Source organism: Schistocerca nitens, chromosome 9, assembly GCF_023898315.1.
Source record: "Schistocerca nitens isolate TAMUIC-IGC-003100 chromosome 9, iqSchNite1.1, whole genome shotgun sequence".
Lineage (NCBI taxonomy): Eukaryota > Metazoa > Arthropoda > Insecta > Orthoptera > Acrididae > Schistocerca > Schistocerca nitens.
Genome location: NC_064622.1, coordinates 400,298,572 through 400,326,450, shown reverse-complemented (window position 1 = coordinate 400,326,450; position 27,879 = coordinate 400,298,572). Strand labels below are relative to the sequence as shown.

Genomic DNA, 27,879 nt, shown 5'->3' with positions numbered 1-27,879 from the left:
TCTGCACACTTACCCGCTGCGCCATACTCTGACATGCACCAACACACCTCTATGTATGTGGACTGCTGTCAGCGCCACTGTGCGACGACCGCAGGTCAAATGCACCGCATGGTCATACCCCGAGGTGATTTAAACCCGCAAACCGCCCACTAGAGCTTTGTTTTACCATGTATCAGCATTATCCTTCAATTATGAGCATGAGTGTAGAATGTCGTAGGGATCTCGACTCTAGAAGCAGATAGCATTTCATCTTGTTCACAAAGGTGACTATGTTGCTACAGTGTTTTGCTTCAAAAAAGACTTGACTTCTAAGATGAGTGGTTTGACCAGCAGATGGAGGTGAAGGATTCGGAGCTGCTGTGGCCACTGTCATCGGTGTTGGGAGAGCTGCGACTCCTGGGGCTGTGGGTGCCGCCCCCAGGCCGCCGATTGCGCCACCGTCTGGCACTCGCCTTCGTCATGGTTTCACACATCGCTAACCTCCTCGGTGCCCTCGCCTGCATCACCATGGACGCACCTAGCGATCTTCCACAGCTCTCCTTCATAGCCTACAACTGCCTCACTGACGCTGGTCTCACTTGCAAAGTAAGTAACGCAGTTGTAGATTCCTTCTTCCTCTTTACTACGTTTCCGACTTGCTTAATCACAGCCTGTTTTGCACATTTTGAGATCTCATCCCACTTTTTTTTTACTTTATTGTTATTTTATACCTTTACAAAAGGTAGCCCGGCAGTGGCCTATCCACGCCGCTCTTCGGCCACAGAAAATAACCATACAAGATCATGAAGACATAAAGACAGATGTACAAGTAGGATAAAAACAGGAGACAGACATATGAAAAAGAAAGAAAGTCGTTCACGGAAGGCACTGGTCGCACAGGGAAGGTCAGCTCAGTGCACAAACGTAGACAGACGGTTGAACACGTGAACGTAGGAGCACTATGAAGAAACACTGTTGCACTAAGGCGAAGAGAAACACTAACACAGTGATGACGATCTTCGGCGCACTATAAACACACTGCTGCACGAAAAAAGGCGAGGAGGGGTTGCCACAGATACATACGGGGGGGGTAGGGGGGAGGGGGGACGGATGCCAGGTGGAAAAGATGGGAGAGGGGAAGGTATGGGGCGTGGAAGCCCAGGGAGGGGGGAGGACAGGGGGAGAGGAGGGAGAAAGTGAGGAGGGAGAGAAGGGAAAGAGGGTGCCCAGGAGGAAAAACACAGGAGGAGGAGGGGAAGGATTAAATGGTTCAAATGGCTCTGAGCACTATGGGACTTAACTTCTGACGTCATCAGTCCCCTAGAACTTAGAACTACTTAAACCTAACTAACCTAAGGACAACACACACATCCATGCCCGAGGCAGGATTCAAACCTGCGACCGTAGCGGTCGCGCGGTTCCAGACTGTAGCGCCTAGAACCGCTCGGCCACACAGGCCTTCCAAGGATTAAATCTGGTACGGGGTAGATGGAGGGGCGAGGGCATCATCCGAGAGGGAAAGTTGGTGGAAGCCACCTTGGGCTAGGGTATGGAGTGTGGTAAGTTGGAGAGCGGTTGGGATGCAGGTGTACAGGCGCAGCAGCTGATGGGGATGGGAAGGGATAAAGTGTGAGAGAGACAAGGGGGTGAGGGGGATCAGGTTTACGGGAGGTGTAAAGGATCCGTATCCATTCAAGGAAGAGGAGGAGATGTGGGAAAGGAATTAAGTTGTAGGGGATCCACGTGGGGGATGGTAGGCGGATGCGATAGGCGAGGCGGAGCACATGGATCATCCCATGTCAAAGGAGACAATTGTTATTTTGTAGTTCTTGCGATACACTCTTGAGATGTGTAGTCTTTCACTCTCGAAGGTAATGGTACAACTCACTGTAGGCACATCCACATGATCCTCTGCTGATTTACTGATTGTTTCATAGATACAACATTCATATGATAGGCGTTCAATAAGTAATGCAACACTTTTTTCTCGGGCAGTTTCGGTCGAAAAAACGTGGTATTTATTGTGGGACATCGTGGAACAGCCCCGCTCCAGCCGCTTTAGTTTGACGATTTCCAAAAGGTGGCTGCGCTATACGTAGCGTTCGAAATGGCGTCTGTAACGGAGGTGGGTTCCAAGCAGAGAGTTGTCATCGAGTTTCTTTTGGAGGAAAATCGGATCATCAGAGATATTCATAGGCACTTGTAGAATGTTTGCGGGGACCTGGCAGTGAACAAAAGTATGATTAGATCAATGCTGTACAAGGCACACAAATTTCCACTTTAACATACAGAACTCCAACAAGAAATGGAAACCATAACATATACTGCAATAGACAATGGATATGACCCTTTTCTAATTAAAACCATATCACAACAGATAAAAAATAAACTGAACAAACAACATCAAACTACACTCACAACTGACAGTGCCCCAGCAGTCAAATATGTTAAAATGTCATACCTTGGAATAGTACCTGACAAATAAGCAAGACTATTCAAAAACACAGAAGTAAAAATCAGCTTCAGCACCAACAACAACCTAAGTAGGAAGCTTATCCACAATATAAAACTACCAGATACAAGTACTAATGCATCTGGCAGTTACAAAATTACCTGCAGCCAATATAATAAATATTATATCGGCCAAACAGGCAGAAATTTCAGAACCCGATTCAAAGAACATTTAGGCTGCTACAGGCTTGATAAATGTAACAAATCAGCAGTAGCGTCTCACACTAAAGACACAGACCACCCTTTGAAAATCGAAGACAAGCTCGAAATTTTACACAAAATAGAAAAAAGTAAAAGAATGGATATCATGGAAGAAATGGAAATTTTCATACATAATACAAAGCATGGAGACAATATTGTTAATGAAATAACCGAATTCAAAAACTCAGAATTTTTCAACTGTCTTAAGCCAGTTGTAACTCAATAGCTTCTAGATATGTCAATGTAAATAATTGAGTACAAATCTGTCAGTACCAAGAATATCGATGCAAAACCTCGATAATCGATACAGACTCACATGCTACAGTCCGCCATCTTGTTTTATGTGCATAACGTCGAAGCAATTTGTGAAATGAATTACGTTGGCAATCAGTGACAAAATACAATGTGCAATAGTGTAACGTCAATCAACAGCTCCACCATTACACCAGTGATGCAATTGAAGCAGCAAGATGATGAAATCGTGATCAACCGTCATATAAAAGCCTTTCACACTATTTTCGTACCATAGAACTGATGCAAATCTATCTGCATCCTATACAGCCTGTGATCTCACACATAGTCAACCACAAGGAAGAAAACCAGCAGAAGACATTTCGATTTTCCAACCATACATTGCCCCCTTCCTCTCCCCCCCCCACCCCCCACCCCCCAAATGCCACACACACCAGCCGCTACAGTAACAAACAATGGAGAAAGAGTTCTAGATTAATCTAGTTTAAGACTGTTTATTTTTAAGTAACATTTCTTTGTATGTATGTATAAACGCCTGAAGATAAACAGAACATGTTCGAAACGCGTTGTATTATGTTAGAATAAACATAAAATAAAAAAGTGACTGGTAGCAGAAAATAGAAATAAATAATGATTAGTCATCATCGCAACCACGTCCTGAAAACCTGCCTGATCTGCCACGTGCCGGCCACACACACACAGCTGTAACGCCTGCAATATCAGAACGTGTGGCCACTCTCATACGAGGTGATGCAAACGAACGTCTCCATCTCCATGACAACGCAAGGTCTGTGCTCCCAAGAGAAGCTCACAAAATTTCACTGAACTGTTCTTCATTATCCATCCTACAGACCGGATCTCGAACCTTCTCACTTCCATCTGTTTGTTCCAATGGCGGATACACTCTGTGGGAAGCAGCACGTGGCTGAAGGGGAAGTAATAAATGCAACAAGAAATTGGCTCCGACGTCCACCAGTAGACTGGTACCGTGCAGACATACAGGCCGTCTGAGTAAAGTGGCGCAAGGCCCTTGATTTGAATGGAGTGTACGTTGAAAAACAGAGTTTTGTAGCTAAAAGAGTGAGGAATAATACGGTGTAGTATAAACCTGAGTAAAACCAAACTGCTTTCAGGAGAAAATGTATTGCGGTATTTAATGAACGCCGCTCTTAAATTGGATTGTCAACTAGTAATTATATAATGACAGGTAATTATAAAACCAACTGTGGATGCTGCTGAAGAACAACATTTCTATGGATAGAATAACAAAGAGGTACACACTTCAGACATTAATCTACGAACCCAGTCACCTGACCTGGTCGTGTTGGCTGGTAAAGTTATTGCATGCATGAATCCTGCACACATGTTCAACTATGACGAGTGGTAATATATGTACCTCTCGAAAGCTGCCCAACGTATGCACCCACTTCGTGAAGTCTTGTGTGTTCTATATTCTACTATACCGCCTTGTCGTTGGATGATATTGCTCGTGCCACATCGAAAAATTGTTTGCGTTCCCCGACGTCTCTACCCAGTCACTTCCGATGAACTGCGGAAACTTGCCTTGTAAGACCGAGAAACAATTGTGTGAAGAATGTTGAGGGTAACAGTTGGCGGAGACCGATAACTAGCAGAGCACGTTAGGCGCAGATAACTGCAACTACAGGGCGTAAATGCAGCTTTAGGCTGGACTCTCACCACCCGAAAGACAAAAAATATATGTGATGATGGTCGGAAAGTGACGGAGCTCCGTACGGGCAATAGTGATGCATTTTCCAACGGGGGTATCATCTCCTACAAGCATGAAGCTAGAAGAGACGAACAGAAGCATATCACACCACAACGCCCTCCATAAAGCCCAAGGAATTACTAGAATGTATCTATGGAATATAAGTGCTTTTGAGGACTGAACTACAAAAAATTTATTAACACAGATTACAATGGTTTTTGAACAGACTACAGAAACAGTAATGAAACTGGAGCAGTACTGGACATCGTTAACTATAGAAGCACTGATTAGGGCTACAAATGGTTATGATGATCGCAAGTACACTACTTGCCATTAAAACTACACAATGAAAGACTGCAAGTAACGAATATTACTTATTCTAGTACTGCAGAAAGAATGCGTAAGTATATTTGTGGGTGGCTTGGAGGAATAAAAGGTGTGAGAATTGATACATAGTTATCGGTTCTGGCAGCAACGAAGCCTCTAACATTGCCCGATGTCGAGTCGAACTGAGCTTGAATGACAGATACGTCGTCGGATCCATGTTGCCATCAATCACAGTGGCTCGCGAGTCATGACGTGTTTGTCTCACGACGCCCCATGACGAAATGTTCCAATTGAATAACAGATCTGTAGAACGTGCACAACAGCGTGACAGTCGAACACATTCTGGTGAGAACAACATGGGTAACACGCAGTGCTGCGTTATCTCGTTGAGCGATAACGCCACGCATATTTCGAAGATAGGGCACAACCGCCAGCCTTAACGCGTCGGAAATGTAATGGCTCCTGTCCAGGGTGGTTCATTTGGAAAGGCCACTTCTGATTTCCTTCCCTGTCTGAGCTTGTGCTCCACATCTTATTCCTCGTAACTCACCCGAGCAAGCTGACACCGCGGTTAAGACACTGGTATTTTGACGACTGTAGATAAAACCTTGAACTGGAAGCGAAATCTGGTTTTGTTCCTTTGAAAATGACGTGGCCGACTTCCTTTCCCGTCCTTCGTCAAGCTAAACTAGTGCACCATGTGTACTGGCCCTGTGGTCGATAGGCTGTTAAACCTTAATCTTCGTTCCGTGTTCTAACGATGTAATCGTCGCTGAGACATTAAATCTTAACGGTTCTTCCTTACAAGGGAACCTCCGCATCGCACCCCCTTCAGATTTAGTTATAAGTTAGCACAGTGGATAGGCCTTGAAAAACTGAACACACACCAATCGAGAAAACAGGAAGAAGTTGTGTGGAACTATGAAAAAAATAAGCAAAATATACAAACTGAATAGTCCATGCGCAAGATAGGCAACATCAAGGGTAACATGGGCCGAGGAGCACCGTGGTCCTGTGCTTAGCGTGAGCAACTGCGTAACTAGAGGTCCTTGGTTCAAGTCTTCCCTCGAGTGAGAAATTTATTTTTTTATTTTCAGACAATTATCAAAGTTCAAGCACTCACACATCAACTTCGCTCTCCAAAATTCCAGGGCATGTTCAGATTTGCTTGGACATATGTAGGATTTGACGGTCTACACACGGAAAATTTGAAAACGTTAAAAATATGTTTTGAAAGAGCACTGAGAAAACTGTGCGACTGTGAAACTGTTGCATTCATTTGTTGCAGTTTATGTGACAAACTCTTATGTTTTCATCACTTTTTGGGAGTGATTATCACATCCACGAGAAAACCTAAATCGGGCAAGGTAGAAGAATCTTTTTACCCATTCGCGAAGTGTAGAAGTTAGGTGGGTCGACAACATATTCTTGTCATGTGACGCACATTCCGTCACCAGTGTACTATAGAATATATCAGACGTGTTTTCCTGTGGAGGAATCGGTTGACCTATGACCTTGCGATCAAATGTTTTCGGTTCCCATTGGAGAGGCACGTCCTTTCGTCTACTAATCGCACGGTTTTGCGGTGCGGTCGCAAAACACAGACACTAAACTTATTACAGTGAACAGAGACGTCAATGAACGAACGACAGATCATAACTTTGCGAAAATAAAGAAAGTAAAATTTACACTCGCGGGAAGACTTGAACCAAGGACCTTTCGTTCAGCAGCTGCTCACGCTAACCACGGGACCACCGCGCTACTGAGCGCATGCTATCATTGATGTTCCTATATTGCACATGGACTATTCAGTTTGTATATTTTGTTTATTTTTTTCATAGTTCCACACAACTTCCTCCTGTTTTCTCGATTGATGTGTGTTCAGTTTTTCAAGGCCTATCCACTATGTCAAATTATAACTAAATCTGAGGGGGGTGCGATGGGGAGGTTCCCTTGTTAGTAAGTATCTCTCAGCTTTTCTCGACGTGGTTAATGCATGTGTGTTTCCGGGTGACCATCAGAGTTCTTGTATTCATTTTCTGCACAACATCTCGTCGACCGACCCAGTTGTCCTCTTTTGGTTCTTCCAGTTGTACTGTCGCGTGTACTCGCTGTCTGGACTCCAGCCGGACTGCGTCGTTTTATGCTCTTTTGTTTTTCAGATACTGCACCCATATTGAGCGAAACACACATTCCTTCCGCGCTTGTCAGTTATGTTCTACATAATGGCTGGCGAGATTCTAATAAATTGAGTGCCGGACCCAAAACTTGTTTGAACTAAAATCCCTATCCCTGTTTATTAGGTCTTCCAACCTGCTTATTTCAATAGACTCCTTAGTTTCGCTGTCTCAGAAATTTAACGTTTACATTTGATGCTGGTCTCATTTGCTGATTCTGTTCGAGTCAGCTGCCAGCAACAGCTGGCTTGATTGGTTGTTTTAGTCGGATGGTCGCTGATGTTTCTTCTATCTCTCCTCAACTGTCCTACAGGGTGTCCATAAACTGACTTTACAACTTAAGGGGGGGCGTTGATGAAATTGACCAAAAATGTCAATTTTTGATTTATATTTTATTTGTTAGTACAACTCATGGACAATAAGTTCCCAAAGTTTCAATGTTGAAATCGCATCCGAAATGCCTGAAAATTAATTAAAATTGTGACGCGGCCTCCCTGCCACGCCAAGCTCAGAGGGAAAACAACCCCATTCACAAGGAGAGTCTTCCAAATTGTATCATGGATCTCGTCAAGCCCACTTACAGGTTTCTGGCCGATCCTGCACTTCTCAAAAAGTACGTTCAGGGCAAAAGCCAAAATCCAAATCAGTCTCTAAATTCACTCAGATGGAAACGATGCCCTAAAATCCCATTTGCATCTTATGATCCAACTTATGATGCAGTTATTGTATTTAACGATGGGAACGTAGGGAGGATGAAGGTATTAGAAAGATTGGGCATCAAGATAGGAAATTTTACTCAAGACATCCTGATAAAAATAGATTTACAGCGCGTCTCTACATTTGAAAAGTCAGTTGAAAACCTGGTAAAGGAAAGAAGACAGACAATAAGAAACCAGAAGAGAAGCCCTGAAAGCAAAGACGACCCAGAGTACAAATGTGGTGCTTTCTGAAAAAGTGACATAAGGAAAAAAGTTAGGTAGAACTTCAAATTGCATTTCCTGAAAAGTTTGTTTTTTAAAGTTTATGTACCTTTTCCTTAGATTCTATGAATGCTACAGTTATGAAATTTTGTACACATATTTATGTAAACCGAATAAGCGTTGTCTCAAGAGAAAATTTTGAACTTCTGATTGGAAGTTGAGATGTAGGGCAAAGTGCTTGGAATTTTGTATGAATTTAAAATTTGCTTGTGGTACTATAATTAAAAAATTATGAAAATTCTCCTATTTGACCTATTCCAAAAACCTCATGAGAGAAGCTTATAACATATAAAGAGATGAAACAGAGAAATTTTTGTAGAAATCTCTTGAATACTTTCTGAGAAAAAGGAACACACATTATTTTTTGAAAATAAAACTTCAAATTTCGTTTAAAAAAAAGTTGAATATATATAATCAAAGGATTTTATATGTAAATGTGTTACTTTCTTGCAAAGCTTGGTACAAAATTTCATTGCCATATCTCCAAAACTGTGGATTTGGTGCATTTTTGAAATAGTATGTGTTTTTCATCAACGTCCCGCTTTAAGACTTTACTACCTTTAAAACTATACTAGATATTAGTAAATGGTTTTCAACATGCTATAAGATAACTCATTAAGTTTTGTTTCCTCTTTCATACGCATCAACATGTGCACCTCTAGAGGCATATATAATGTGTTTTGGAATTCTATTTCTCTCCACGTCTGAGTCAAGATATCCACGGTGACATGTTCAGATCCAATGTGAATGCGTGCTTTCAAGTCCTGTAGGTCTCTAGCCTTAATTCGGCACACCAAATTATTTGTAAAACCCCACAGAAAGAATAGTTGTGTAATGTCAGGATATCGTAGTGGCCATCGAATTAGACCACATATACGGGAACTTATCATCCAGAAATAGAAATATATTTATGCATCAGGAGGATGGTGCAATTAGTGGGGTGGTGCCCCATCCTATTGGAGTATGACATCAGGTTGCAGGTGTTCCAATTGTGCACATTCTTGTAACATGTCCAGGTAAACACCACCGTTGACAGCAGACTCGATTAAAAAGAATGGACCAATGTGGCAACTGTGCATCAGTCCGTGCCAAACATTGACCTTGGGACTGCCTCTTTCCATTTCATGTGTTTTACGAGGACACTGCGAATGCCATATACGAACGTTATGGCAATTCAGCTTGCCGGATACATTAAACGTCGCCTCACAGGAGAAACAGGTCTTTTCCAAAAGGTCATTGTTTGCGTCAGTCTTGCCTATCATAACCGCTGAAAATTGGTCGCGCAGAGGATTGGCCGTAGGGTTTAATGCCTGAAGCAGCTGCACAGTAAACTCTTCTGCAAGACATTGTTTATTGTTGATCGTTTCATTTCCAGCTCTCTGGCCGCCATTCGCATCGATTTTGTGGGACTCCTTGCAAACGCCTGGCGCACCTTGTCCACGTCGGCTCCTGAAACAGATGTCCCCGCCCTTTTTATAGTGAACACTATCTGTTTCCATAAACGACGTATGCGAAGCCCGAATAGATGGCCGGGACGGTGCTTGCCTTCCATATCGTGTTCGAAAATTTCGTTGCACTTGGGTATCGGAAGTCGTGTGTATGTACCAAGCCCCACACTCAGCTTTCCCTGTGGCGTGCACAATTCATCAGTTTTTCAAGTTCAGTTTTACTTAAAATTGCGGCGTTTCGAAGATAAAAAATTTTAGGAGAGTATCTTATCACATGTTGAAAGCCATTTTTTAATATACAGTATAGTTTCCAAGTTCTTAAAGTATTAATTTGTGGACACACCGTATGACTCTCCCCTCGTAAGACACGTCAAATTCTCACGGAACGTGGTACCCACCCGCCTTTCGGAGACGTAGATCTTCTTTAACATTACAAAGAAGACTTCCTACATCTGTCGATGAGAGCGAAATACTGAGTATATCATGTTACCTGTCATTTCGGATACTAGGCCAGCATAGGGTAGATAAGCGTTTCTGGGTTTCCCCTTCCCTGTCTCAGTCTCAACCTCTTGCTCAGGCGTTCTTGATTTTACTGCAATGCCTGCTCAAGTTGACGATATGAGTAGCCATTCCTTCGGAACACTGTTCGTCTGTGTTGCAATTCTTAGGCAAAGGTCTCCTTGTCTGAAAGTGTTCGAGCCCATTCAACCAGAGTCTTTAGACCCGAATTTCATGGTGAGTGAAGGCTTGGAGGTAGAGGTCAGTGTCCGTGGGTTTCCTATATACTCTGGAATGTGTCCGCTTTTCTCATAACACCTCGAGAAAAGGTAGCAGGCCCTATTTCTCACTCGGAAGCACACCATTAGAGATGATTACAACCTGTGGTTAACTTGAAGGTACACTATGTGATCAAAAGTATCCGGACACTCCCAAAAACATACGTTTTTCATATTAGGTGCATTGTGCTGCCACCTACTTCCAGGTACTCCACATCAGAGATCTCAGTAGTCATTAGACATCATGACAGAGCAGAATGGGACGCTCCGCGGAACTCACGGACTTTGAACGTGGTCAGGTGATTGGGTGTCAGTTGGTCATACATCTGTGCGTGAGATTTCCACACTCCTTAACATCCCTAGGTCCACTGTTTCCGATGTGATAGTGAAATGGAAACGTTAAGGGACACGTACAGCACAAAAGCGTACAGGCCGACCTCATCTGTTGACTGACAGAGATCGCCGACACTTGAAGAGCGTCGTAATGTGTAATAGGAAGACATCCATCAAGACCATCACACAGGAATTCCAAACTGCATCAGAATCCACTGCAAGTACTATGACAGTTAAGCGGGAGGTGAGAAAACTTGTATTTCGTGGTCGAGCGGCTGCTCATAACCCATACATCACGCCGGTAAATGCCAAACAACGTCTCGCTTGGTGTAAGAAGTGTAAGCATTGGATGAGTGAACAGTGGAAAAACATTGTGTGGAGTGACGAATCACTGTACACAATGTGGCGATCCGATGGCAGGGTGTGGGTATGGCGAAAGTCCGGTGAACGTCATCTGCCACTGTGTGTAATGCCAACAGTAAAATTCGGAGGCGGTGGTGTTATGGTGTGCTCGTGTTTTTCATGGAGGGGGGTTGCATCCCTTGTTGTTTTGCGTGACAGTATCACAGCACAGGCCTACACTGATGTTTTGAGCGCCGGTCGATGTGGCCGAGCGGTTCTAGGCGCTTCAGTCCGGAACCACGCTACTGCTACGCTCGCAGGTTCGAATCCTGCCTCGGGCACGGATTTGTGTGATATCCTTAGGTTAGTTAGGTTTAAGTAGTCCAACGTCTAGGGGACTGATGACCTCTGATGTCAAGTTCCATAGTGCTTTGAGCTATTTGAACCATTTGATGTTTTGAGCACCTTTTTGCTTTCCCCTGCTGAAAAGCAATTTGAGGATGGCGACTGCATCTTTCAGCAAGATGGAGCACCTGTTTATAATGCAAGGCGTGTGGCGGAGTGGTTACACGACAATAACATCCCTGTAATGGACTGGCCTGCACACTGACCTGAATTCTATGGAACACCTTTGGGATATTTTGGAAAGCCGAATTCGTGCCAGGCCTCACCAACCGACATCGATACCTCTCCTCAGAGCATGACTCCGTGAAGAATGGGTTTCCATTCCCCAAGAAACCTTCCAGCACCTGACTGAATGTATGCCTGCGAGAGTGGAAGTTAGATTCCAGCATTACCGATGGAGGCCGCCACGATCTTTTAAATCATTTTCAGCCAGGTGTCCGGATACTTTTGATAACATAGTGTACGACGTTACGTTGAACGAAAAATAAACGTCCTTCCACTCGGTGCAGCAAGTACTGATAGAGTCGCAGTCTTATTCTTTCAAGTGTTTATCAGCAAAAATTGTTCGACAACGCCCTTGGAAGGCCTGGACTGTCCTTGCCTGAACTTTGTGGACAGCTAAACCTGTGTGTAGCGAACTAATGTCACAACCTACGAACGACATGAAGATTTAACGACAAACTCTTCTCCTGATTGTTCCTTCTTCCAACTTGCGCTACGGAACTTTACCGCAGTTCATCTGACAAATTGTGCACGGTCACCATTCGACGAAGCTGTTTGTCCTAACTGCTACCTTATAATCTAACACCATCAAATCAAACTATATGGTTCCAGAAACCTTTTCAAGTCTCAAACTTACGACGTATTCATGCAGACTGAAGTTACAAATGAAAATTTCTACCAAGGCTAGGATTCGAACCTGGGTTTCCTGTACACTAGGCAGATGCGCTAACCACTACGCCACCCTGGCGTAGTAGCTTAGCGCTACTGCATGGACTACCGAGCACGTCTCCTTCGTCAGTCCAATTTCCCATTGACGCCTCAGCCCACTTGGTATTCCCAGCTTTGATATATACACTCCTGGAAATTGAAATAAGAACACCGTGAATTCATTGTCCCAGGAAGGGGAAACTTTATTGACACATTCCTGGGGTGAGATACATCACAAGATCACACTGACAGAACCACAGGCAAATAGACACAGGCAACAGAGCATGCACAATGTCGGCACTAGTACAGTGTATATCCACCTTTCGCAGCAATGCAGGCTGCTATTCTCCCATGGAGACGATCGTAGAGATGCTGGATGTAGTCCTGTGGAGCGGCTTGCCATGCCATTTCCACCTGGTGCCTCAGTTGGACCAGCGTTCGTGCTGGACGTGCAGACCGCGTGAGACGACGCTTCATCCAGTCCCAAACATGCTCAATGAGGGACAGATCCGGAGATCTTGCTAGCCAGGGTAGTTGACTTACACCTTCTAGAGCACGTTGGGTGGCACGGGATACATGCGGACGTGCATTGTCCTGTTGGAACAGCAAGTTCCCTTGCCGGTCTAGGAATGGTAGAACGATGGGTTCGATGACGGTTTGGATGTACCGTGCACTATTCAGTGTCCCCTCGACGATCACCAGTGGTGTACGGCCAGTGTAGGAGATCGCTCCCCACACCATGATGCCGGGTGTTGGCCCTGTGTGCCTCGGTCGTATGCAGTCCTGATTGTGGCGCTCACCTGCACGGCGCCAAACACGCATACGACCATCATTGGCACCAAGGCAGAAGCGACTCTCATCGCTGAAGACGACACGTCTCCATTCGTCCCTCCATTCACGCCTGTCGCGACACCACTGGAGGCGGGCTGCACGATGTTGGGGCGTGAGCGGAAGACGGCCTAACGGTGTGCGGGACCGTAGCCCAGCTTCATGGAGACGGTTGCGAATGGTCCTCGCCGATACCCCAGGAGCAACAGTGTCCGTAATTTGCTGGGAAGTGGCGGTGCGGTCCCCTACGGCACTGCGTAGGATCCTACGGTCTTGGCGTGCATCCGTGCATCGCTGCGGTCCGGTCCCAGGTCGACGGGCACGTGCACCTTCCGCCGACCACTGGCGACAACATCGATGTACTGTGGAGACCTCACGCCCCACGTGTTGAGCAATTCGGCGGTACGTCCACCCGGCCTCCCGCATGCCCACTATACGCCCTCGCTCAAAGTCCGTCAACTGCACATACGGTTCACGTCCACGCTGTCGCGGCATGCTACCAGTGTTAAAGACTGCGATGGAGCTCCGTATGCCACGGCAAACTGGCTGACACTGACGGCGGCGGTGCACGAATGCTGCGCAGCTAGCGCCATTCGACGGCCAACACCGCGGTTCCTGGTGTGTCCGCTGTGCCGTGCGTGTGATCATTGCTTGTACAGCCCTCTCGCAGTGTCCGGAGCAAGTATGGTGGGTCTGACACACCGGTGTCAATGTGTTCTTTTTTCCATTTCCAGGAGTATATTTCCATTCGTCGCTTCAGTCTGCATACATACATCATAGATGTTTGCGACTTGAAAAGGTCTCTGGGACCATGTTGTTGTTGTTGTGGTCTTCAGTCCTTCTAGTCCAAACTATTTATCGTCCATGTTTCACTTCCATACATGGCTACGCTCCACACAAATACTTTCAGAAACGACTTCCTGACACTTAAATCTATACTCGATGTTAACAAATTTTCTCTTCTTCAGAAACGCTTTCCTTGCCATTGCCAGACTACATTTTATATCCTCTCTACTTCGACCATCATCAGTTATTTTGCTCCCCAAATAGCAAAACTCCTTTACTACTTTAAGTGTCTCACTTCCTAATCTAATTCCCTCGGAATCGCCCCACTCAATTCGACTACATTCCATTATCCTCGTTTTGCTTTTGTTGATGTTCATCTTATATCGTCCTTTCAAGACACTGTCCATTCCGTTCAACTGCTCTTCCAAGTCTTTTGCTGTCTCTGACAGAATTACAATGTCATCGGCGAACCTTGAAGTGTTTATTTCTTCTCCATGGAGTTTAATACCTACTCCGAATTTTTCTTTTGTTTCTTTTACTGGTTGCTCAATATACAGAGTGAACAACATCAGGGAGAGGCTACAATCCTGTCTCACTCCCTTCCCAACCACTGCTTCCCTTTCATGTCCCTCGACTCTTATAACTGCCATCTGGTTTCTGTACAAATTGTAAATAGCCTTTGTGGTGTCACCGCCAGACACCACACTTGCTAGGTGGTAGCCTTTAAATCGGCCGCGGTCCGCTAGTATACGTCGGACCCGCGTGTCGCCACTATCAGTGATTGCAGACCGAGCGCCGCCACACGGCAGGTCTAGAGAGACTTCCTAGCACTCGTCTCAGTTGTACAGCCGACTTTGCTAGCGATGGTTCACTGACAAATTACGCTCTCATTAGCCGAGACGATAGTTAGCATAGCCTTCAGCTACGTCATTTGCTACGACCTAACAAGGCGCCATTATCATTTGCTATTTATCTTGTGATGCATGTACCGTCAGACAGATGTTCACCAATTATGGATTAAAGTTAAGTATTCCAGAAGCTACGTACTTTATTTGCTAGTCTTCATTACTTGTCCTGTTCCAGACCTCACGCCATCCTGCGTGAGCTTAAACGCGTGCCTATCGGTCTCCTTTCATTGTGGGTTGGCGCTCTGGCCAATCCACAACAGCCTTTCGCTTCCTGTATTTTACCCCTGCCACCCTGGGACCATATACTTTCATTTGATTAAGGAACATATGCCTGGGTTTCAGGCAGGCTCCCCCGTTATAGTTGGAGAGCCTCTACAATACTGTTGGAGTTCAAGAGGGAAATACCAAGTGGTTGTGAATGGGGATTGGGACTGAGGATTGTGGCGTGCTTGCGTAGTCCATGCAGCTGTGCAGTGTCACTGTGCGAGGGTGGGTTACTGATTGGTGAATCTGCCTAGTAAGCAGGAGATGCAGTTTTGAATCCCGGCCTTGGTAAAAACTTTCTTATTGGCAACGTTACGTAGCGCTCTGTATGAAAACACTGGCTGTGCTGTGTGTAGTCTGTGGCTAGTTTGCATTGTTGTCTGCCATTGTAGTGTTGGGCAGCGGCAGCTGGATGTTAACAGCGCGTAGCGTTGCGCAGTTAGAGGTGAGCCGCCAGCAGTGATGGATGTGGGGAGAGAGATGGCGGAGTTTTGAAATTTGTAAGACTGGATGTCATGAACTGCTATATATATATTATGACTATTAAGGTGAATACATTGTTTGTTCTCTATTAAAATCTTTCATTTGCTAACTATGCCTATCAGTAGTTAGTGCCTTCCGTAGTTTGAATCTTTTATTTAGCTGGCAGTAGTGGCGCTCGTTGTATTGCAGTAGTTAGAGTAACGAAGATTTTTGTGAGGTAAGTGATTTGTGAAAGGTATAGGTTAATGTTAGTCAGGGCCATTCTTTTGTAGGGATTATTGAAAGTCAGATTGCGTTGCGCTAAAAAATACTGTGTGTCAGGATAAGAACAGTCTTGTATAAATTTTTCAAAGGGGACGTTGCATATGTCGACCCTTAGCCGAGGATACCTCACTGGAATCTTCTGATTTTTTTCTTGTAGTTTGTGTAATTAGTGTAGCCTTTGTTTATTGCTAGCGCGTAATCATACAGAGAATTTCCTTTGTAATTGTAGTTTTTCATTGTTGTACAGTAAAACAGTTGTGACATGCATGTAGATTTGCACCAAGTATTTCGCAGCTGCGCTTGCAATTAAGTAGACATTATTTCCATTGCTATGTTAATGTGTTATCTTATTTTGCTCTTCAAATTGTGCTTTTCTGTGTTATCGTGTGAAATATTGTGACAATTATGACGTGTGAAAAACGTAATACTAGGCTCCAAAGTAAACTGAGAAATGACAGTGAAGACGAAAGCAGTGTGTTAGCGCCACCGTGTAATGAATTAACTAATGTTCAACATAGTAATTTGGTAATTGTGGATAGGGAAATGGAGCGGGCGGCAAACAATGGCGTAGGCAGTGAAACAATTAGTGAACAGGGAAGCATTATCGATCGATCGCTCGGCAACAGCTCGCCTCAGGAATCCGAAATGACAGGACACAATTTTGCAAATACTGTAGATTCAGGTTTTGCGTCCTCACCGTTTTCCCAAATAAGTCAAGACACATTTTCTGCTTGTCAAAATGTGAATGTTTCCGGTGCAACTTCACTGCCGAAAAGCACTGAGGAACATGGTTTCAGACACCAGTGCATTGTTATTACAGTTAATGCAACAAATGGGACAAAGTCTACAAAAGTTAGATACAATGGAACAAAATCTTCAAAAGTTAGACACAATGCTTGAACAAAATGAGAAACAAATGGGACAAAATCTTCAAAAGTTAGACACAATGGAACAAAATCTTCAAAAGTTAGACACCACACTTGAACAAACACGTGAAGATTTAACTACTGAGTTACATAAAATCGAATCGAAATGTCAAAAAGTCTGTAATGACGTAAAAACACAAATTTGTGAGCATTTCCAACCTATTTTTTCGCGTCATGAAAATGCATCACAGAATCACGAAGCAGCCATAAAGGAACTGCAAACTATAGTTCATGAAAATCACGACACCATGCAAGCTAAAATTGACTCAGTTGCATCTACCGATTCGGTTACGCAACTTGCAAAAACTCAGGAAAACTTAAAGGACACAGTAGATACTCTGAAAATTGGTTCAGAAAGACACATGGAGGAAATTAGTTCATTATCAGAGAAAGTAGTTGAACTTTCGGATCAGCTAAATAATTTATCTACGAAGGTAGATGATAATCTGAATGACACAAAACCGGTAGTCTTTAATGATACAGACGAGTGCAAACAAATTAGGAAATTCAAACAAAATCAGAATCAAATAAATACGCAACACCAAAGAGAAATCCGGGAAGTACAAGATCAGCTGACACAGGTAATACAAGAATTACGTATTTCAGAGGACACTCGCGCCCCAATACAGGAAGAGGGACATAGAAATACGGAAAATCCACAAAATAATAACACAGGGCATTTCGGAAATTATGAAATAAATTGGCAAGGTGCACCGAATTTTGAAATGGAACCGCCGAAACGACGCAACAATGACCGATATGCAACGTCCCCTTTGAAAAATTTATACAAGACTGTTCTTATCCTGACACACAATATTTTTTAGCGCAACGCAATCTGACTTTCAATAATCCCTACAAAAGAATGGCCCTGACTAACATTAACCTATACCTTTCACAAATCACTTACCTCACAAAAATCTTCGTTACTCTAACTACTGCAATACAGCGAGCGCCACTACTGCCAGCTAAATAAAAGATTCAAACTACGGAAGGCACTAACTACTGATAGGCATAGTTAGCAAATGAAAGATTTTAATAGAGAACAAACAATGTATTCACCTTAATAGTCATAATATATATAGCAGTTCATGACATCCAGTCTTACAAATTTCAAAACTCCGCCATCTCTCTCCCCACATCCATCACTGCTGGCGGCTCACCTCCAACTGCGCAACGCTACGCGCTGTTAACATCCAGCTGCCGCTGCCCAACACTACAATGGCAGACAACAATGCAAACTAGCCACAGACTGCACACAGCACAGCCAGTGTTTTCATACAGAGCGCTACGTAACGTTGCCAATAAGAAAACATAAACAGCCTACTTACAATTCGTCTTTTCGGTCTGCATACATACATCTAACAGTACCAACAGTCAGCTTGGCGTGACAGCATTAACCAGAACAATGCAACTCGGCTGGTTTTACCTGTGGTGTTTTTGGTTGCAGCAGTGTTATAAAAAGCTGCTCGAGTTCCGTGACAATTGCAGTACCTCTTTTGGAGATTGTTCCCTGGTCTGTGGGAACTGATACGTGTGTTTTGGCATGCGCTGTGCAGATGTTCTCGTTTTCGCTGGACGGTCAGCGCCTTACGGAGCTGCTGCGGCTGCTGGCGGCGTCTCGCCAGAGGTTCCCCGACAAGGCCGGACACCGGGCCCGCTACCAAGCCACGGCCGTCAAGCTGCGCCGCTTTATGCAGGTGAGCGCCGACATCCGTTAAAAACCAATACATCGTCACTCACTAAATGTGGTTTATACAATCATATTAAATATAAATGCAAAATGTTCGTATTTTCTATACACAATCTAGGCTGCCAATATCTTCTGCGCTAAGACGATGGATTCCCTCCGGAGTGTGGTATCGATCCTATCGTTGCCTAGGCGACGGACAGCAGCGCGGCAATGGGGGCAGCCATATTGCGCCGCTACCATAGCACTGGCGTCCATAGTACCTGGCTAGAGGGCTCTGTATATACAATTACAGATAGCACACTTAAACTTGCTACATTATTAAATAATAGAAATAGGATATAAATCAGCACAAAGTCAGTAGAATACAGACAGGAAATTGTTTCCTTCCCCCTTAGTATATTACGAATGAAGATAAGCTAACTTACTTACGTTATTTTATAAGTTTGACGTTGAAAAGTTATATCACATACTTTTTTATGTTTATTTATATAACAGTGTTTTTTAAAATGGACATGGTTTCTTTAAATTGTTAACTCAACACAAATTGTATTTATACTTCCATTTTTAAGCCTAGACCTCTACCATTGGTCACCGCAGGAGGCGTTGCTTACGCTCATGTGCTCATAGCTTGCTATATAAACCCAGGCATAAGTAAATTCTTTACAGTCTCCTGCCACACCCTGGTAGACGTAACGCCACCAACAGTTGACCAGCGGGTAAAACATTATATTTACGTAATCCACTCTTATAAAAAGGTTGTTATTAGTTTTGTCTAAGATATACAGGGTGGTCCATTGATCGTGACAAGGTCAAATATCTCACGACGTAAGCGTCAAGCGAAAAAACTACAAAGAACGAAACTTGTCTAGCTTGAAGGGGGAAACAAGATGGCGCTATGGTTGGCCCGCTAGATGGCACTGCAATAGGTCAACTGCGTTTTTTTAAAATAGGAACACCCATTTTTATTACATATTCGTGTAGTGCGTAAAGAAATATGAATCTTTTAGTTGGACCACTTTTTTCGCTTTGTGATAGATGGCGCTGTAATAGTCACAAACTTATGGCTCACAATTTTAGACGAACAGTTCGTAACAGGTAGGTTTTTTAAATTAAAATAGAGAACGTAGGTCCGTTTCAACATTTTATTTCGGTTGTTCCAATGTGATACATGTACCTTCGTGAACGTATCATTTCTGAGAACGCATGCTGTTACAGCATGATTACCTGTAAATACCACATGAATGCGATAAATGCTCAAAATTATGTCCGTCAACCTCAATGCATTTGGCAACACGTGTAACGACATTACTCTCAACAGCGAGTAGTTCGCCTTCCGTAATGTTCGCGCATGCATTGACAATGAGCATGACACATGTTGTCAGGCGTTGTCGGTGGATCACGACAGCAAATATCCTTCAACTTTCCCGACAGAAAGAAATCCGGGGACGTCAGTTCCGGTGAACGTGCGGGCCAAGGTATGGTGCTTCGACGACCAATCCACCTGTCATGAAATATGCTATTCAATACCGCTTCAAGCGCACAGGAGCTATGTGCCGGACATCCATTATGGTGGAAGTACATCGCCATTCTGTCATGCAGTGAAACATCATGTAGTAACATCGGTAGAACACTACGTAGGAAATCAGCATGCATTGCACCATTTAGATTGCCATCGATAAAATGACCAATTATCCTTCCTCCCATAATGCCGCACCATACATTAACCCGCCAAGGTCGCTGATGTTCCACTTGTCGCGGCCATCGTGGATTTTCCGTTGCCCAATAGTGCATATTATGCCGGTTTACGACACCGCTGTTGGTGAATGACGCTTCGTCGCTAAATAGAACGTGTGCAAAAATTCTGTCATCGTCCCGTAATTTCTCTTGTGCCCAGTGGCAGAACTGTACACGACGTTCAAAGTCGTCGCCATGCAATTCCTGGTGCATAGAAATATGGTACAGGTGCAAACGATGTTGATGTAGAATTCTCAACACCGACGTTTTTGAGATTCCCGATTTTCGGGTAATTTTTCTTCTACTGGTGTGCGGATTAGCCGCGACAGCAGCTAAAACACCTACTTGGGCATTATCATTTGTTGCAGGTCGTGGATGACGTTTCACATGTGGCTGAACGCTTCCTGTTTCCTTAAATAACGTAACTATCCGGCGAACGGTCCGGACACTTGGATGATGTCCAGGATACCGAGCAGCATACATAGCACACGCCCGTTGGGCATTTTTATCACAATAGCCATACCCTAACACGATATCGACCTTTTCCGCAATTGGTCAACGATCCATTTTTAACACGGGTAATGTATCACGAAGCAAATACCATACGCACTGACGGAAGTTGCGTGATACCACGTACTTATATGTTTGCGACTATTACAGCGCCATCTATCACAAAGCGAAAAAAGTGGTCCAACTAAAACATTCATATTTCTTTATGTACTACACGAATATGCAATAAAAAATTGGCGATCCTATTTAAAAAACGCAGCTGATATCCGTTTGACCTATGGCAGCCCCATCTAGCGTGCCTACCATAGCGCCCTTCAAGCTAGACGAGTTTAGTTCTTTGAAGTTTTTTCGGTTGGTGCTTATTTCGTGAGATATTTGGCCCGGTCACTATCAAAAGACCACCCTATATATTGGTATTTCACAGTATGTTCTCCCTGAAGATGGTCCCTACGATGGGCTGAAAACCGTCGGCTCTAAAAATACGCGATTATGACTTTTCTTAGTACTGAGTTAATTTTATATCAATCGCTGTTACTCCACAACCATGTTGTCAAAACATCTGAATGATACTATTTATAAACGGAGCAAGAATATGTATTAATCTTCTATTACAGGGCTGGATAAAGGCTAAAGTCTGAAAAGTATTCCAACGTAGCATCCCTTTCCCCTATAGTAAGGCCAGTCCGGTGTGACGACAGAAAACAGCAAAAATGAAGCTTAAGTTTTAAATTTCGTGTTTATAAAAACATTCACGTAAGAGGATCTTACAGACTTTCCATACTTTGACTGACACAAGAACAGTGTGTGAATGACATAGATATAGGGATCTCTCGCGTTTGAAAGCCGCTGAAAGAGCTGAACTCTCCAGGTCCAGATAGGATGAATTCTCATTAGGTTATACAGAGAGTGCTCTTCGACAGTGTCCGTATATTTGGTTTGTATTTCAAGAGAATTTCTCGCCCAGTCCATATTTCCAAGCCACTCGAAAAAACAGTGCGTGACTCCCGTGCATAAGAAGCTAAAATAACGGACTCTCAAAAATGCAGACCGATATCTCTAACGTCGGTTGCTCTTGAGCATGTGCCAAGATCGAATATAATAAATTTCCTCGAGAGAAAAAGGCTTCTAGCCACAAATAAACATGGATTTAGATATCATAACTCGTTTCTCACTTTCTTGCACTCTTGCACAATATTCTGTGAAATATGGATGAAGGGCAACAGGGAGATTTCATATACAACTTTTTTGTTTTTGTTTTGATTTATTTGTTTACACTGATGTCCAAAATCAGAGCAACGAACGGAAATTTTACAAGTTTGCGTTTATTTTGCCACGAAAGAGTATGCACAGGTGCCAGTAAAGTAGAAACAATGTACAGAATCCAGAACATAAACAACTGCATAACGCATAAAGGCAGACAAAAATGTTCGTTTTTTTTTCAATTTTAATATGTAAAGTATGGGGTGTGATCACCTCTGGCAGCAATCCAAAAATGGTTCAAATGGCTCTGAGCACTAAGGGACTTAACTTCTGAGGTCATCCGTCCCCTAGAACTTAGAACTACTTAAACCTAACTAACCTAAGGACATCACACACATCCATGCCCGAGGCAGGATTCAAACCTGCGACCGTAGCGATCGCGCGGTTCTAGACTGTAGCGCCTAGTACCGCTCGGCCACCCCGGCCGGCGGCAGCAATGCAGGCATGACAACGAGGGGGCACACTGTATATGATGTCATCATACTGAGGCAATTACGCCCGTTCCTCCTGCAGGGCTGCTCGAAATTGCTAGAGAGTGGCTGGTGGATGCTGACGCGATGCAACCCATCTCATTGTGCACCTCAGACATGCTCTATGGGCCTCAGATTGGGAGAGGGAGCAGGTCACGCCATGGTGGAGCATTTTCCGTTTCCAAGAAAACACCAACCACCTGTGGTCTTCGAGGTCGAGCATTATCGTCCATCTATACGAAGTCGGTGGCCACAGCATCTCGCAAGAACCGTACATGAGGTCCCAAGATCTCGTCACGATACTTGATGGCAGTTAAACCTTGCGGATTCACCCATACAATTTCGTGAAGAGGTGTACGCGTGGTTAACATAATCCCTGCCCACATCAGTCGGTCTCTTTCCAGAAAGTGTGAGTTCCGAAATCGAGTTCCACGTTCCCTCCAGATGCGAATCCGTCGTGAAGCACTCTCGAGACCAAAAGGGGACTCATCTTGTAACCTCCCACTCACTTATCGACCTTAATGACAGTGAAAAATTAAACCGCGAGCACCTAATGGAAATTTGGGAAAAGCAATCGTCACCGAAGTTAATTTGTCGGTAAAGAGGGAGGAAAGGGTTACATCTAAACGAAAGGAAAAATGCAAATAAATCGGTGTAAATTAAGTTTGAGAAAAGGGTAAAATTAATAAAGAAAGTAAATGTGCGGTCGTTACGTTAACAATTAATTGGCGTTAATTGGATATTTGAGATTTGGAGAAAATTACGGTCGCCAGTCCTATGGACAACTACTATAATAACTGAAAATGAAAGATTAATGCACATAAAATTAGCACTAAAAGCGTGGCAACTGAAGGTTGACACGTGTTGTGTGAAAACTGAATGTTTGTCAGAAGTAATAAATTTCGCTACACTCTAACTTAATTTAGCAAAAGAATTAATAAAACCGGAAAACTGAAAGTTAATTTAGTGACTGAAATTAATAGCGAACTTTGTTTCTGAAGCACTACGAAATTCAATAAAATAAGGTTAGTCTTGGGCTACCTCAACAATAATTTAAAAAGCTACTTGAATCTACGCAATTTAGAAATAAGATATTTAACTTTGAACCTGAATTAAATGATTCTGAACAATTAACAATAGTAAAATTTAGTACATACCAAGCTGAGCTGCAGTCACAGGTAAGCTAAAATATGGTAACAAAACTCGCGCTCTTAATTTGTGCTTGTGTAATCTAAATATTGTAGCCAGCTATGAATACTTTAACTGAACTTTGAAATTAAAGCAGTGAAATGGAATGATATTACTTTAATGCGGGCGTTTGAATTTCAACGACACTCGGGTTCATTCCGGAAAAGGAAGGGACCTTGCTTGGCAATGCAATTGGGACAATGAGCAACAAAGGTTCATGCTAAGTTCTTGTAATTTTGCGAGGCAAATGGAACAATTTGAAAAGCTGAGGTCCGCCATACAGTTCTGAAACTTTACGTGCTTCCAGTCTTCCTTGTTGGTTGATTGAAGGTTTGAAGACGTCGATCGAGGAGGTGGCGACAGTCACTCATTGTCGGCCGTCGCTGTTGCAGAAGCTGGATGTTGGCGCGTCTCCTTCTCGACACGGTCACCCGGCGAAACGGGCTCTTGATGTGCGCCAGCTAATGCTTCCCGTCCGCGACACCGTGTCAGAAACTATCTTAGCAAGTCGAGCACAATTACATGCTGCCAAACCCCAGGAGCGCGGCAACTCGCGGGAGCGTCAGTCAACACACCTGCTCCACCGCCCTACTCCCGCCAGACCCCTCTCTGCCCGCGCTCCATGCGGCAGAGTTAAAACTACCAAAGATCCTAAACACTTTGGTTCTCCACACGACCTATCCATGTAATCGTTCGATAGCATAGTTTTCCCTAGGCCAGACCCTGCTTAAAAATACAAATAATATTTACAAAACAAACCAATTATACATCGACATAAATGTAGCAAAACAATTACAATATATAAAGACACAGAAATGTCATATCTTCAGGTAACAAAATAAGGAAAAAATATATAGTACATAGATGGAAATAGGAGGATATGCATTTCCGTCGTTACAATCTGTGAAAAGAACATTGGCCCCCTGTTCGACCGTCCGGCGGCATGCCGGCAAATCCACTGTAGATTGTTCCCTTCTGTGAAGTCGCGTCAGAAGTAAACCAACAGCAGATCTCCTACAATAAAGACCACTCTGCCGAAGCCTTCTGTACGACAAGGCCAGTCGATGTTCGGGGGTCAGACGCCAGTTGCAGTGCACTACTGAGGCGGTACCGCCGTGCACTTACAACCAAATAACGGTCCTCTCTTTCTGATCTCACAAATAGTCGACCCTGTCCTGGTCTTCGGGATACAGTTTCGGTCTCTATAGGCTGTTCCTACATCGGAGAAACGACAGAACGATTCACATTAAGCCATTGGGACACATCTGCTGCTGTCCTGCTTCCATTCTTCCTATGGCTCTCCACCGCCGAGAGTCTGGTAGGCGTCTTCTCTGTGCTATACTGCACCCTCTGTGACTGTGTACACAGCAGTTGTGGATGAGGGAACACCCAACAAACACTACACCGTTTGATAAATGCCCTGGCGATATTGTTGGCGTAGTTGTCCGTTGACCGGAGTGCCACCTCCCGTGCAGAACACAGTCGTATTGACATCTGTTATTAGTTTTCATGATTATATCGCGAATTAGACACAGAACGGAGAAATAGCAGCTTGTTGCTTTAACTTTGTACACCAGTGTATTTTAGTCATTAGCCTGCCGACTGTTTCAAGCGGCCCGCGAGGAATTCCTCTCCTTCCCCAATCTCTTCACCTCAGACTTTCTTCTGTTTTTGTACTATGTTTGGGTTGATTACAATACCAGTGCCAACGACAAAAATAACTAATTCTGATTCTGACTGTCGTATATTAGGCGGAAGAACGTTCACATATGTGAGGAAAAGTAGTGGACCTAAGGCTGAGCCTTGGGAAAGCCCAAACATGATTTCTCCCTAGTCAGAATTATGTCACCATAATTATGTCATATCTAACCAGTTGGTATTGGTGGAGTTACCAACTGGTTAGATATTACATTATCCATTGCTTGGCTGTATCATCAATCCCATAAAACTCCAATTTATCTAGGAGAATACCATGATTGACAAAGAAAATACCATCTGCGGCTTTTTTAATATGTAATGCTTGTAAGAGTTGGCGAATGAATATATAAATGTCATTCTCAGTAGAGAAACTCTTCTGAAACTCAGATGTGATTTACTGAGGGTATTATTGCCACAAAGGTGAGACTCTGTTCTAGAATACATCACCTTCTCAAAAATTTTAGAAAATGATGTCAGCAGTGAAACAGGTCGGCAGTTATTGACATCTCTCTTATTATCTTTCTTAAAGAGGGGTTTAACAACGGCATATTTCTGTCGCTCTGGAAAATCTTTTGAGTTACTGATGCATTACGTATTTCAGATAAGACTGAGCTTATTATATTGGAGCATTCAATTGAAGTCATAAAGTCAGAAAATGAGTCCGTGATCATATTTTTGGCACTTTATTTTACAGGTTCGTCTTCATCACATAAATTTTTACATTTAACTATGACCGGTTTCGGCTACTGCCATCTTCAGGTCATAAAATATCCTGACGTGGTATCAACGTCAAACTAAACATGTAGGTGCGTAGTACGTGCTATATCCTACATGTTTAGTTTGACATTAATACCACATCAGAGTATTTTACGATCTGAAGATGGCAGTAGCCGAAACCGGACATAGTGAAATGTAAAAATTTATGTGATCAAGATAGTAAGTGCTATGTACCTACATGTTTAGTTTGATGTTAATAAATTAGAATATTTTATGATCTTAAGGTGGCATTAGCCGAAACCGGTCATAGTGAAATGTAAAATAAAATATTGGAACAAGACTTTAGTAATCTATCGGAAATACCATCAAAACCAGATGACCTTTTATTTTTTAGAGGGTACATAATGTTCTTAAATTCAGAAGAAGACACTGGTGATTAATTCATATAACTTAATTTTAGAGAGTTACTTTTTCAACATACTGCTGTAATTGTTTGCTTCAGCTGTTTGTCCTTACACTTTCTACTACATTTCAAATATGATTATTAAATATATTCTCGACCTTTGACTCATGATTTATAAACCTTCCATTTAGTTCAGCACTGATGTTACACTATGCTGAGGCTGTTATCCTGTCTCTCGTTTCACTACATTCCATATAGCCTCAAGTGTGTGTCGGAATTAGTGATTTAGATCAACAATAAAGTATTTAATGTTTATTATTTAATTGTACAATTGTTATACAAAACATGATCGATTGAATTGATTAGGTAACAAAAATTACTCGAATGAAACTCGTTACAATACTGAACGCGATTTATTAACATCACAATGAAAATCTGAATTGTTTTTAAACGAGGTTTAAAAATGGTTCAAATGGCTCTGAGCACTATGGGACTTATCATCTATGGTCATCAGTCCCCTAGAACTTAGAACTACTTAAACCTAACTAACCTAAGGACACCACACAACACCCAGTCATCACGAAAAGAGGTTTATGTCGATACAAAAATCTGTGTTTCAGATTTAAAAATAAAATATTGTAACTACAAGCAAACATGATTGTTAGACATGATAACTTAAGGAACGTAAAAAAAAAGAAAAAATGTTTTACTTATATTTAAATTAAATAAAAGAGTTGCCGAGATCGTCTCCTTAAAAATAAACTTATATGAAAATCCTGTAGGAATTAAAATACATGGAGAAGAAATAAAAACTTTGAGGATCGCCGATGACACTGTAATTCTGTCAGAGACAGCAAAGGACTTGGAAGAGCAGTTGAACGGAATGGACAGTGTCTTGAAAGGAGGATATAAGATGAACATCAACAGAACCAAAACAAGGATAATGGAATGTAGTCGAATTAAATCGGGTGATGCTAAGGGAATTAGATTAGGAAATGAGAGGCTTAAAGTAGTAAATGAGTTTTGCTATTTGGGGAGCAAAATAACTGAGGATGATCGAAGTAGAGAGGATATAAAATGTACACTGGCAATGGAAAGGAAAACGTTTCTGAGGAAAGTAAATTTGTTAACATCGAGTATAGATTTAAGTGTCAGGAAGGCGCTTCTGAAAGTATTTGTATGGAGTGTAGCCATCTATGAAAGTGAAAAGTGGACGATAAATAGTTTGGACAAGAAGAGAATAGAAGCTTTCGAAATGTGGTGCTACAGAAGAATGCTGAAGATTAGATGGGTAGATCACATAACTAATGAGGAGGTATTGAACAGAATTGGAGAGAAGAGAAATTTGTGGCACAACTTG

At 43.1% G+C, this 27,879-nt stretch overlaps 1 protein-coding gene and 1 non-coding gene across 2 annotated transcripts in view; one reads left to right on the top strand and one right to left on the bottom strand.

Moving 5' to 3' along the window:
- Positions 1-27,879, top strand: part of LOC126204270 (uncharacterized) — a 242,123-nt gene that overhangs the window by 155,404 nt on the left and 58,840 nt on the right. Inside the window, exon 2 of the mRNA XM_049938659.1 lies at positions 18,406-18,546. Coding sequence (XP_049794616.1) covers positions 18,406-18,546 — 141 coding nt within the window. The remainder of the gene's footprint in view (positions 1-18,405; positions 18,547-27,879) is intronic.
- On the bottom strand, positions 12,359-12,430 carry Trnat-agu (transfer RNA threonine (anticodon AGU)). The gene has a single exon. It is a non-coding gene; the product is annotated as a tRNA-Thr (tRNA).